Source organism: Branchiostoma lanceolatum, chromosome 8, assembly GCF_035083965.1.
Source record: "Branchiostoma lanceolatum isolate klBraLanc5 chromosome 8, klBraLanc5.hap2, whole genome shotgun sequence".
Classification (NCBI taxonomy): Eukaryota; Metazoa; Chordata; class Leptocardii; order Amphioxiformes; family Branchiostomatidae; genus Branchiostoma; species Branchiostoma lanceolatum.
This window is the reverse complement of record NC_089729.1, coordinates 13,165,044-13,178,455: the sequence shown is the minus strand read 5'-3', so window position 1 is coordinate 13,178,455 and position 13,412 is coordinate 13,165,044. Positions and strand designations below refer to the sequence as shown.

General features: G+C 40.1%; 1 protein-coding gene across 1 annotated transcript; it reads right to left on the bottom strand.

Moving 5' to 3' along the window:
• Window positions 1-2,910: 2,910 nt before the first annotated feature.
• LOC136440298 (probable flavin-containing monoamine oxidase A) lies at window positions 2,911-12,771 on the bottom strand. Its single transcript, XM_066436249.1, has 11 exons — window positions 12,556-12,771; window positions 11,491-11,578; window positions 10,653-10,833; window positions 10,003-10,117; window positions 9,167-9,324; window positions 8,248-8,425; window positions 7,452-7,552; window positions 6,993-7,172; window positions 5,814-5,900; window positions 4,920-5,020; window positions 2,911-4,411 (listed from the first exon to the last, which is right to left on the bottom strand). The coding sequence occupies exons 1-11, from the start codon at window positions 12,683-12,685 to the stop codon at window positions 4,132-4,134; spliced, it is 1,599 nt and encodes a 532-aa protein (XP_066292346.1). The 5' UTR covers window positions 12,686-12,771; the 3' UTR covers window positions 2,911-4,131.
• Window positions 12,772-13,412: the final 641 nt, after the last annotated feature.

Below are 13,412 nucleotides of genomic sequence, written 5' to 3'. Positions count from 1 at the left end.
CAAATAAAGGCGCTTATCCAGTGCGAGATTCAGTTAAAGTAATGCAATGTTTGAAAAAACCTTATTGATATAACCATCATAACACCCTGGTTACCATCTAGGAGTACTAAATTAAGGCAATACGTTTCTTCTCAGTAGTCATTCGTTTCTCAGTAGTCCTTCGTTTGCCGTCGGTGACAAGAAATGTATACGGGCAAGACAAAAGTTTCGGATGCTGGACAACTGAGCTGCATCGACAAAGTTCGTTATCTCTTTTAATGTTTGCAACTTTCATTTCGTAGTTTGATTGTATTTCCTGATTTCTTTCAGCAATTTACATTATCATATTATTTCAGTATTTCTTCTCTTGTTAACATACTGCGTATCAAATTACCGTGGTCCGGAAAAATGCAGCCGATGGTGGTTAATCCGTCTCGATGCTCGAACTCCTGTGGACCAGCTTCAAGTTCAATGCTTTGATTACTGTTATTTTGTTAATAAAATATAATCCGTGAAAATTTAATGTGAGTTCCTGTTAGCTTTCCGAACTTGTTAGTTCCTGGGAACGTCAGGTGTTAGTGTTAGTGACATGAAACAAACAGTTGGAAAAAACCAACACCGAAACAAATCAATACGAAAGCAAACTGAACGGGAACAAAAGGAATAAATTAATGAACAAATGTCTTTTCATTAAGATGAATCGATCTGTCCGGAAAGTCCGTCCCCATCCTCAAGCACGGCCGGTATAACTAGCACGCCGGTTGTCACGAATCTGAAAAGACGAATATGGAATACATGAGATCTAGCTATATACAGCATAATGTGGCGGTCAGCTATCCACGAATAACAATAGCGGTGGAGTTTTTAAAAAAGGACCCCAAACAAAATTATCTACCAACACAGTAATCATACAATGACCTGGTTTGCCTTTTGACGAAAATACATCAAGGAAAATTTACGGTAATTAGAAAACAATGGAAAAAAAAGGTTTAACTCGTCCGACGAGATATTGCTACAATATCGTAATAATCGGGACCTGACACACATCATGACCGCGAGTGACCTCTTGCGTGAAAACCGACACATGCCCGACATTCGTCGGTAATATATACGAAGGCTATCGGGAAAGTAACGGGCGAACTCCATTGATTTGGTCTGATTTCTGGATCTGTATCGGGTTCAACATCGGTAAAAGCTGCAGTGAAAAACCGACAGAAATCTGGTACTATTCCGTTACCAATACGACTAGCCGTGGCGACTAACGAAGGGTGTTTTGGCTTGATATTACTCTTATATCCGACCTCCCCGAGCACTGTGGAACGTGCGAGCACCGATCTCGGAGACTTTTCAACTAAAACCCGCTCTGAAAAGAAATAGAAAAAACACCAAAACTATCAATCTTCCCGCTCTTCATTATCTTCAGATGCAATACTCATGATCTGTTTGGCTGGAGCTGCCAGTAAACCTGCGTAAAACCTACAGGAAATGCCGTTCTCGATGCACGGAAGGTCTGCCATGGCACATGTGCGAATTAGCCGCTTAGACAGAAAGTAACCACTTATTGCGACACAAAGATTACGGCCATTCGGCGTGATTTGTCTGAAAATGCATTGCTCGGTCTCTGTCTTTAGCGTGAGGCGTTTGCTGTAGGTTTCAGAACGGGTTTACTTGAAAGGTCTCCGAGATCGGTGCTCGCACGTTCTGACAGCCGCTCCGTACAAACTAAGCAACTTCGCAAATTCCGTATATTCCAAACCTCCGTCCTTCATAGAAATCAAAAGATCGTAAAATATGATTGTTCAGCTATTTTCTGACCGAGTATAGTCAACTGTTTGTGTCTAACTGTATATCAATGTGGAGACCGTAAAAAAACAGCCGTTCTGGGTGCCCCATATGGCGGCCGTCATAGCGTGTTTCCTGGCTTGTTGGGGCCCCAAATGGGGTATACCGGTATACCTATACAGGTATACGGGTACGGGTACCTATACAGGGTTTTCCCCCTACCCCTTTATTGAGTACAGCATGGTGTCTGCCAAAGCGCAATGCCGCCTTTGGTAGGCGTGCGTCTCTTGATGGTACCGACACGCCCTGGACCCACCCGGGACCTCCCATACGATTCCTATCAACGTGACTGTCAATGGAGACCGCCTTCTTTTGTTACTCAAAAATAGTTTTAAACATAATGGCGGTATTGTGCCTTTACACCGGCAGGTATCGGCTCATTTGTACCGCGTTTGCCGATTTTTAGCGCACCTTTTTAGTTAACTTGTCGAGGATTTTGGAAAAAAATTGGTGCAGTTATCCGAAATTGGTGACAATGCGCGGTGCAGTTATGCGGAGTCACTAACAATGCAGTGAATGGGAACCGGTTTGGGATTTTGGGATTTGGTGCAATTAAACGGAAGGTGCGTTTATCCGAGGTGCAATTAAGTGGCTTCTACTGTACCTTGAAGTTCCTAATTGCAAGGTTGACCAAATATATCATATATGTGTACCAAGAACACACTGTTTTTCTGTTGTATCCTGATTTGTTATGATTTGTCATGTTACGTAGGGCTCCCTTGGAAATCAGTTACCATGCTAACTGAAGGGACTACCCTAAAGATTGATAAATAAATAAATAAATAGAACACACTGAACAAGGTTTAATCGATATAATCTCCTTGGTTTAACATATTGATTGTAATAAAATGTATTTCGAGCCCTGACAAAAAGTCTTCCAAAGTCTTCCGAGAATTTAGCGTTCGGTAAGTGCAGTCCATTGTAAAATCATCCTGACCACTTATATTTCATAATGAAGGCAACTTTTTTGGGGCCCAACTTTGTTTGCACACTCGTATCAATTTTGCGGTACCCTGAGGGTGTCATTCTTATAATAACAAGTCATACATAACATGCTTCTCACACTAAGAAACTAAATAAGATCACTGGTAAATTTGTCAAAATTAATGGTTTATTTGCATCTGTGTACTAGACAATTAGCAAAGGACTAGTCTTCATATTCAGTAGGTTATCATTTCATAGATATCGCAAAATATCAAATACTTTGTAGCATATACAACCACAATATTACATCCGCAGTTGGCCTCAAATGCAGCAGCATACAAATTACATTTAGCTTTTGGAAACAGACATATAACTTTCTGACACATTTAAAACACACTTTTTAAGGTCTTCTAAAAATGCATTGAACACCTGGCTATCTGAAATGTGCATACCTTGAGGATTAATACTGCTTCATTTCAGTAGTTGACATTAGCAAATATTAAGGCTATTGAGGAATATTCATTATGCATAATAATGTTAAAATATTACACATTCAAATACAATCTGAAATATCACAAAGTGGCTTGAAATGGACTCTGTAGTCTTAAAGATTTCCCTGAGAGAGACTGAGATTAGTTGGAGTTACTTTAAGACACTAATCAAAGTGTACTTGGAACAAAACAGCTTCAACTAACCGGTCACAAAATATTGTAAAATTGCTGCAATCTGCGATCTAACTTTCTTCAAAGCTGAGATCTATTTCAATGATAAACATCGACATTACATGCACATATATAGCCATATTGATAACAAAAATCAAAATTGCACTTTTATCATTTCCATGTGGCATCAAAATAACATACATATTTTTGATGTATTAATAGGCTAATTATTGAAATTAGATTACGTACATTGGACATTTCACATAATGAGGGTTTTGCCTCCTTGACATTAGTACATACAATACTGGCCACCCCTTTCCATATTTGGGCAATGCTTCCATATGTGGTCTGGAAGAGAAGGTACATGTAGACTAAAATGACTGAAATAATGAGTTTGACATCAACATAGCCTACTGGCGCTGGTACACAAAATACATGTTGTACAGTCACCAGCTCATTGTCTATCAATGCTCAAGGGACAATATACATTTAGATCACTGTACCACATGCATGTGGATATCAAAAATTTGTTAACGTTAAATGTAACCCTGAAATCAAGAAGGTCACTTCATAATTACAAAAATTCATAGGTGGTACAAAATTGGTTGGCTCCTATGAAGCACCTCATAAGTCACAAACTTTACATTTAACTAATTTTATATAATTCATAAATATTCTTATGAAAATCTTCGACTAATATTTTTAGTAACCCAGAACAATCTCATCATGCCTTGATGTAGTAATAAACAGCCAGAGATGTTCCAACAACAAGTCCTGCTCCTACCAAAACCGAGGCAACTTTTTTACTCTTTTTCCTGTGTGCTTCTTTTGCTGGAGTTTCTACTTTCTGCGGCACGGCGACTAACTCCTGCCGGTCATCCTCCGTCAATAGCTGGGGGCTTGTGGCGGAGAGGACCTCGACTGCCGCACGTATCCCAGACTGCACTGCACCGTTCATGAAGCCACACCAAAGTGAGGCTGTCTCTGTCCCTGCCCAGTGGATTCTGGGTAAAACAGACCATTGGGCATTCAATTTGCAAGTTGGGCATTCAAGAAGAAAATCTAATTTTAAGATAAATGTTACATCTTATATAATATATTTCACTTTTATACTTCTTGTTTAGCTCCACATTTAATAAAAATCCATGTATGATCAACCAAGTTATGATCATTTCTTTATTGTACTGTGTTCACAGTATATTGTTTCATTTATTCATCTATTACCCATCTAATTCCTTTAATTTTTGTTTGTTTAATTGATTTATTTGAATTGTTATAATTTGATAAAGGGAGGCTTGTACATTTTTTTTCAGCACATAGCTTACGGCCCTTACTTGCACTGCACTTATATTCTCATTTGTATTTCATTGACATTTATTTATTACTTTTAAGTGCGAAATGGCTGACTAAGCTATGGGAGTGAGTGAGTGAAGTGCGAGATCAATAAACAAAATTAACACTGGCTTAAAACAATAGCAATATGAAAGTACAATAAGCCCTGTGTGTCCTGACCTGCCGCACGGTCTCCTGAGTGCTGGGATGAAGCTGGAGATGAGCCCCGGCACCATGATATTGACTGGACAGCCACCATTGTAGGGCTCCGTTCCCCAATCCTGACGTAGAAAACCGATCATTAAGGTACATTTTCAATATCGTAGACTTAGGATGACTACTTCTGATCAGCTGTCTTTACTTGAAAGTTCAAGAAGGCAAGCAATATTAGGGCCCAAAAATCAGATTTTGAAAGTCAATTTATTTAGTCATTTCTATCTATGATTAGTTCAAACAACACTATCACAATGTATAAGGACGTCCATGATGTAAAAATATGACATTGTTGTTCTGAAATTCTTTGCCGGGGTTTTGTAGGCTCGCAAAACTATGGAGATCATCGTACGTTTTTGCGCGGTTTTAGAATGCTCAAAGTACGAAGTTATCACACAAATGTGCTAAACAGTGTAAGTAAATGTCATTACCATAAAATTTCAGCATTTTCTTTATCTATATTTTTGGGCCCTTATATTGCTTTGGTTGCCTTTCATCTGTGTTGGTAGATCATTCTGAATTAAGGTTACACTGTAATTGCCAACACAAAATTTTCTTCATTCCTTGAGGAGAACTGGAGTTGGTCAGTTGAAAATTTGGGTAGTCCATTTTTTGTGTTGGCAATTACAGTTCAACCTTGATTCAAATTCAGTTGTCTTTATCTAGTAAATATCTAACTCATTTACAGATACATGTATATGTCAGAGTAGATCATTCCAGTGTGTTATCACTCCTTTGGAGGAACCCCTCCCTTGTAGAGATTGCAATATAGCAGAATTGCTGATTCTAAATGTACCTGAGATCTCGATCAGAGTGTGAGTCATTGAATTCTACATTTGTGTGTACATTTGACGAATGTACCTTTTCAGCAAAGTCCAAAGGATCCTTAGCCTCCTCCCCAAAGTATTCAGCAAATTTCCTCAGAACAGCTGCTTTCCTTTGGTCTGCCTGCAAAGAGAGAAAATATCATAATCATTAATGATAACAGTTTGAGTCACATCATACTCATATGTAGGTTGATAATTACCACACCATATGGAGTAGATGGATGTGCCTGGCACTGATTTTTAGCCCTTGGGCCACACAGCTGTGTGAGCAAATATGATATCACAAAAAGGTTGAAGCATGATGCTTTTCAAGAAGCTATAGTCCATGGTAGTCCTTTGCTATGGCTCATGTTTTAGCACACCGGGTAACCCCGACTTTTCTCAATAAGGGTGTTGGGTTCTTTTACATGCAGAGGTCTTACGCTTCAGGCCTATGCCCGAAGCTCCCTCAAACATGGGGCCGCCGGTGTTACGTCACCATCCGAAATGACAAATGTAATCCAACATGTCTGAGCTGTAGTTGACTCTATAGGATCAAACTCGGGCCCCGGGATCCACGGAATGTGTCCATCCATAACAGTTAATCTTTCCCATAATTACTGAGTGTTAATAGCAGAGAAATCAGTCTGTACATGTACCATTTAAAAAATTTTCTAATACTCAATTGAACCAGTTACCTATGAAATGTACAGGATATTGCCACTAGGCTACTACGAAATCATTTCCACTGTGTCACTACATTGACTTTAACCTTCTCCCTGCTGCCTAACTCTGCAATCAATAGGCAATTGGGTGCCAAACGGCTACTTCAATGTGCTTAAAGTTAACTGGAAACAGTGACGGTCTCATTTCCCCTCCTACCACGAAGTTAAGTACCTGCAAAAATAAAGGATCGGAATTTACAGTTACTCCTACAGTGGGGTCATGTGGCAAAACGGCAGGGTGTTCAGCCCAGAACCCAGTGGTTCCGGGTTCGAATCCCCTGACACCACCAATGTTGTGCCCTTGAGAAAAGCACTTAACACAACTTCCCTCACTCCACCCAGGTGTAGAAATTGGTATATTGTTCTCTGTTCATTAGGCACTGTTGAAATAAGTTATGAAAAAGTTGAGTGCAGTGCCACGTCGTCCTTGTCTGTCCAAAAATGAAGTAAAAAATGTCTTCAATACGGTTTGACTGATAGTGATAATCCCACCTCTACCGTACACTTACACTTCTGCTGGCCCACTGTTTGGCGTAGTTGGCACACATGAAGGCCACCAGGGCAGGGTTCCCGTTTGACGAGGTGTTGTCATAGGCTATCTGTATTGGTCCTGTGTCACACCCATCTTCATCAGACGTCCTGTCATAGGCGACCACGGCACCGTTAAAATCCTTCTCTCTCCAGAACGCCTACAGGAAATACAAAGTTTTAAGGTTACGTTGCAATATTTCAGTGATACATACTGGTTTAAGTGGTTCTTATTTCTCGGTAGGGAGAAAATAGAGTGTTCGCAGTGGTTTTAAGTTCGCGTTTGAAACAATATAAGTGCTACAGTCATAGGTGGGCAAAAAGTTTCGCAGTGGTTTTAAGTTTGCCCTGAAGAGTTCACAGTGAAAAACACGAACATAAATCCATCGCAAACATTTCTGCATTTACAGTATCAACAAGTACATCTAGTGTATACTTACTCTCCTGTATGTCACCACATACTTGATGGTGTGTCCAACTGGCATGTTCTGTGTCAGATGATCTCTCTCCATGGGCAGAGGGGGAGAGTATGCTATCCTACCTAGTACATAGAATACAAAACAGGGAAGCATGTTAACATATGTTGAAATTCTTTTGTTACAAATTACGGAAAATTCCCTACGCATGCACACGTCAGACATCAAGGTGTTCAAGACATTCTTAACCCTTAAGCTGCCAGAGTTTCAGCCCAATAAATGCTTTCAGGGTTTTCATTTGAAAGCAGGCCTCCGACCCGTAACCCGCAAAACAGCCTGGCTCTACTACATGTATAGCTTCTGGGTTTCGTGCACAACACGCATGCAATGCTGTTTTCATCTGGGGAATACCCTATCCCGTATAAAACCGGGCATGGCATACAGGTATTTTTCTGTAGCACGGATGTATCTGTGAGTGTTAAGAAGGTCTTAAAGTTTATAACACTATGTACTTTCTGCAACTTATGATCCACTGTTCACGTGTCTCATCTGCATAACGTGACATCATCTCAGCAGTGGATTGCTCATTCCTTGACAAAGACTGGTGTTGTACAGTCGAAAATTTGGGTAAGTCCAATTTTTGTGTTAGAAATTACAGTTACCGTAAAACTAATTAATAATTAAATATAATAATTTAATGAAATTCAATTATAAAGAAAATCATAGATATTCACCATCCCATTTCTAATACACTTCAATAAAAGTAAATAAATTAAATGTAACACAATGATAAATAAATACATCAATAAGTATACGTTACCTGCTAAATGTGGAGGGATACTGCAGATGACTCTCTGTGCCTGAACTGTCCTGCCCCCTGCCGTGGTGACGGTGACTCCGTCGGCCCGTTGTGTGATGTGTGTGACCGGCTGGTTCAACCACACATTCTGTCTGCCAACCTTCTCTACCATCATCTCACACACCTGCTGAGCTCCTCCCTACAATACACATGTACATTCAACACTGAAGTCATCTATTTCGTGTTATGTTTAACTTACTACAACAACAGATTCATTGAAAAAATCTTCAGACTTTCCATAGAATCTGAAGATTTTATGGAAAAATCTGAAGATTTTTTTATTTTTCAATGACGCGTGACGACCCCCGCTGGGGGTTATTGTGATCCGTTAAGTGGCATGGAAGCTTTTCACAAAATATCAACTTTGTAAGTATAAGCTGTAAAGGGCTACAAACATTTGTCCAAAGTGCAATATTTAGTCCAAAATCAATCTGGAGGGTGTTACTATAATTCTACCTGCCTGTCAAACCTGTATTGGTGTAACAATAAATTTTTGTGTACTACTTGTGCAAGTCTTTTGCGAGATGATTCAAACAAAATGCAAATCTAGACTTAATCACATTTGGGACCGCATCCCCAAGAAGTAGATGATAATTGCTGCACTGTTTTTTACGTCACAATTATGTAATACCGTAACTGTATATTACACTCCTGTACATTTGGGACCACATTGTAGATACCGTTCCCTGTAACAGTGCATATATATGACTGTACTAAATACTTTGCGTTTGAAAACGCATCTATAAGCAGCGACACCTATGCTGCAGTGCAATGTGAACCAGTCAGAATTGCCCTGAGGAAGGAGACAGATGGTCACCGAAAAGTTGGTTGAATAAATGTTGTACAAAGAGTCTTTCTGTTCAAATAATATTACCAGTACCTTGATTTTCAACTCTTGCCCAGCACCTTTGGTTGTCTCTATCAGGGGAAACAGGCCACCGGCACAGCTGGTGTAGTACAGGTAGTACAGGAGGGAGATTCTACTGGCATCTACACCATAGACGATCGAGCAGGCAACATCTACGGAGTCTTTAGCAGCTGGAGGACACATACACAATCCTGTAACTTGAGCTCACAAACAGCGTACAACTGTTAAAGGAATTCCAAGCAATATTAGGACCTGAAACTTGGACATTGAAAGTCGATCTATTTAGTCCTTTCTATGCATGATTAGTTCCAACAACATTATCACCATGTATAGCGATGCAAAAATATGATGTCGTTGTAATGCGAGAACTCACTCTAAATCATCCCAAGGTATTTGTAGGCTTGTGAAACTAAGCGGATCATTGTATACGGCTCGTTTTTACATGGTTTTAAAATGCTCAAAGTGTGAAGTTATTACGCAAATACAGTGTTAGTAAATGACACTACCATTATAGAGATTTCAATATTTTTTTTTATTTCCATTTTTTTGGCCCTAATATTGCTTTGGTTGTCTATCACCTGGCATCACACTACTGTCAGTGATCATGACATTCCGTCAAATTGTTGCAGTCACCTACAGTACAGTAGTCACTCAAAAGCAAATATGATTCTTCCAAACAAATACATTAAAAAAGGGTACTAGTTTAATATTGCTCATTTGTAGTTACTTTGCTTTACAACAATCACGCAGGTGCAACAATTGTCAGGGCTAGCATACAGAGCAAGCATGTGGAAACTGACTATTGTCGGGCTCAGCAGGACTAGGGTTAAGAGAAAAGTGTTTAGTACCCTGAGTCCAGAGGTTTTTCTGTTTGAAGGTCTCCACAGTCATGCTGTCCCACTCACGGGCATGTGGACACCTGCCGGGGTCACCAGGTGGAACCAGCTTCCGCATACGCTCCACCTGAATCACAGACGTACCACAGGGTTATCTGTACTGTACCACAGCTGTTATCCTTACAGAGAGGTCACCTGTGCTGTTACACACATAGAGCTGTCATACTTACAGTGTGGCTGATACGAGTTTCGCCATGCCTCCATCCGAGTGATTTGTAGTGAATTACCAACTCCAGAAAAAAGGATTTGGACCATCGCACACCGGGGTTTGTCCCTACTCAAGTAGTCGAAAGCTGCAGTGGGTTCTTAAGTGTGCCTGGGGTGTGGCTCTCCCAAAACATGGAACCTCCATTTTACATAATCCGAGGGACATCCCTAACCGAAGCTAAGATACTCAATAAATTTGTGAAGTGAGAAAGGTCAATGTAAAGTGCCTTTCCCAAAGGCACATACAAGATCAGTGACATCATACTGACATGACAGGATTCGAACCCAAGACCATTTGGTTCTGAGCTGAACTCTCTGACATGACGCAACACGAACCCCAAAACCTGTTCTAATACATGTACTAAGTAAAACATCATCAGCATAATGTACTTAACCTTCCATATGAACAACTGCAGGTCAATCAGACTGTGTAGCGGCAGGTTGGGAATGCCGGAGTCAGAGCGATACTTGGCGACCCTGGCCGAGCCCAGCTGCATGACTGCGTGGCCGCTGGTGTACTGCGGATAAGTCTGCAGGCCAAGCTCCTGCAGTAGCTGCAGGATATGAAGCTGGGTTCTATAAAGAAGTGAATAGCAATGGTTCATCTCCAGACAACGTGATAAATGCATTTTTAATGAATGAAGCAAGTTGCAAATTGTAAGTCTTGAAATATCTGCAATGGTTTTATTTATTGTGGTTTTTGTGGCGTCCTCTCCACCATACCACAAATATGTGTTTCCAATGTATAACTGCATATGTATACTGTATATGTGTATTGTACTTCTGAATTGTTTCAAAAGTGAACTTAAAATACCGCGAGAAACTACTTTCCTTCTACCGCAAAATTAATTGAATTTATATCTACTATAGTGTTGCTACTGATTTGTGACAAGAATTTGTATTGTTAGGGCCTCAACTAACAAAAAACATGAATTCAACTAACAAACAACTGCAGGAGATTTGATACACTTAAAATTCTTCAAGCCAATTCATTTTAGAATACATGTAATACTGGTGATTACGGTATGTAAACTTTATAACAAACCCAAAAAAGACCAGTTGAAGTTGAAGTCCAAACAAACCTTCTAGAGAGCAAATAAGTCTTGCAGTAATTAAACATGACTTTGGATTATTATCCAATACAATCCTCATTATGATAATCCCTGCAAGATATATTTGATTTGTTGACATATGAGTTTATAAATAATCTTACTTGTATAAATACATGCTTACCTTCCCACCCACATCCCACCCAAGTCCCACACATCCTGCCCCCCTGCGCCCTGTAGTGGTACGGTCTCGGTGCGACCTCCAACACGACCTGTGTCAGGGGGTGAACAAGAGAAAAGATCACAAGTCTGTTCAGGGTGAAGCCAACTCTTCTGACCATCATTAATATCAAGATGTCTGAATCAGACCAAAAAATAACGTCACATTTCTTAGCCTGGGTCACATTTCTTGTGGCATTGTAGATAGGGTAGATGATTTCGTGATCTAGATCGGTTCTGTGTTCAAATTCCTAATGGGTCCCGATGTTGGGCCATTGAGATTCTGAGGCACTTTTGTCTTTTACCCAATATTGTCACATCTTGTAAACACGTCAAACCCCCAGATGATGGTGAAAAGAAGACGTTAAACCGGATAGTGAGTGAGTGAGTGATATAACACAAACACCACTGCCGCAACAATATCTAGAGATGCATCAGTTGGACTTTAGCAGTGGGTTCAAAGAACACTGGTTTGAATCTTGCTTAAAAATGCTTACTAGTAAGGGCATGTATACCAGAAACAATAGGAATATGGGGATCTGTTTTAAGACAAGTTGTAATTTTAATATTTTCATCCATCTATCTATTTATTTATTTATCTAACGTTAATATAAAACAAATAGTTGCAATTTTAATATTTTCATCTATCTATTTATTCATTTATCTAATATAAAACAAATACTTCAAATTTGATCTAGAAAACGTCCCTTAGCTCCTAAACTGTCATACAATCCTGATTTCGGGTTTACTAACAAACATTGGCTACCAAAAGAGATATAACGTTAAGTTAACGTTATAACAGTTACGTGCATTTAATAAGGGGGAGGGGCACGTACACATAATCTTTGTACGGCCCTCCCAACGCCGGCGCTCGTTTTGTCTGATCGGTGTTGTAAGGAAGCTACAGGGATAGCTAGCAATGAACATTTTGCAGACGTCAGACTATGATCATGACCAGAACCGGCCGTATATACACGTGGTTTCGTGTTACAACTATATATTAACGTTATATATTATTATTCCACTTCACCTTTTGCTTCTAGAACCAGAATTCTGCACGAACTGTCCCGTTTAGACAGATGATAAGCAGAACTCAGCCCGGACAGACCCCCGCCAACAACAACCACGTCCACACACTCGGCACAGTCTTCCTCAGTCATGTTAAATCATCAAATCATCACAGCTGATCTCAGAAAGTCGTGGATGGAACCAACGCTGGAAATTAAACTGCATTGACCTGATCAGCTGTTTGGACAGGTCTATTTACTAAATGGGGATGTTTCTAAAATTTATAAGAACTTTTTAGTGTGAAAAGTCCTGCGGATAAGTCCATTTGGCGGCTATGAAGTTTAATGTTTTTTATGTTGAAGATAAAAAAATGTATTTGTCAAAATCGTCATAGTTTACAAATATTAAGTAGCGACCCTCTCAATTTGAGATGGACCTGACCTATATTTTGTGCCAAGTAGTTACGACATCTAGCGGTTATAGTCCGTAGTGCCGAGATAGAGCGAGAGCAGACTGCTGGAGGTACCACGGACGTTTAGTCTCTACCAGACTATTAAACCGCGTCGGCTATAGAGAGGACATTTACCGGGGGACTTTGGACATGGAAAATAACATTCCCATCCGCAGTTATGGTTGCAATATTGGACCCTATCTCCATAGCCGACCGCCCGACCCCCTTCATACAGTTGACTCTATTTGCAATTGGCCAATTTCTACTATTTCAATCCCAGCGACCCGTAGAGGCTGGTAGAGTCTACGGACGTTACTGGTGATTGTCAGGACGTTACAGATAGGGGTTAGAATAATGAATCGGTCGATAATTGGTACCGCTCCGTCAGCTATATAGATCACGTTGCATCTAATCTGTCACAGATGGCC

Bases quoted from the DNA above. Each gene is read 5' to 3' on its own strand.
- LOC136440298 (XM_066436249.1), bottom strand. From the start codon at position 12,685: ATGACTGAGGAAGACTGTGCCGAGTGTGTGGACGTGGTTGTTGTTGGC. The intron at 10,118-10,652 runs GTTAAGTACATT...TCTGTGATTCAG, and splicing joins TGCAGTTGTTCATATGGAAG to GTGGAGCGTATGCGGAAGCT. The intron at 5,021-5,813 runs GTACATTCGTCA...TTTCTACGTCAG, and splicing joins CTTTGGACTTTGCTGAAAAG to GATTGGGGAACGGAGCCCTA.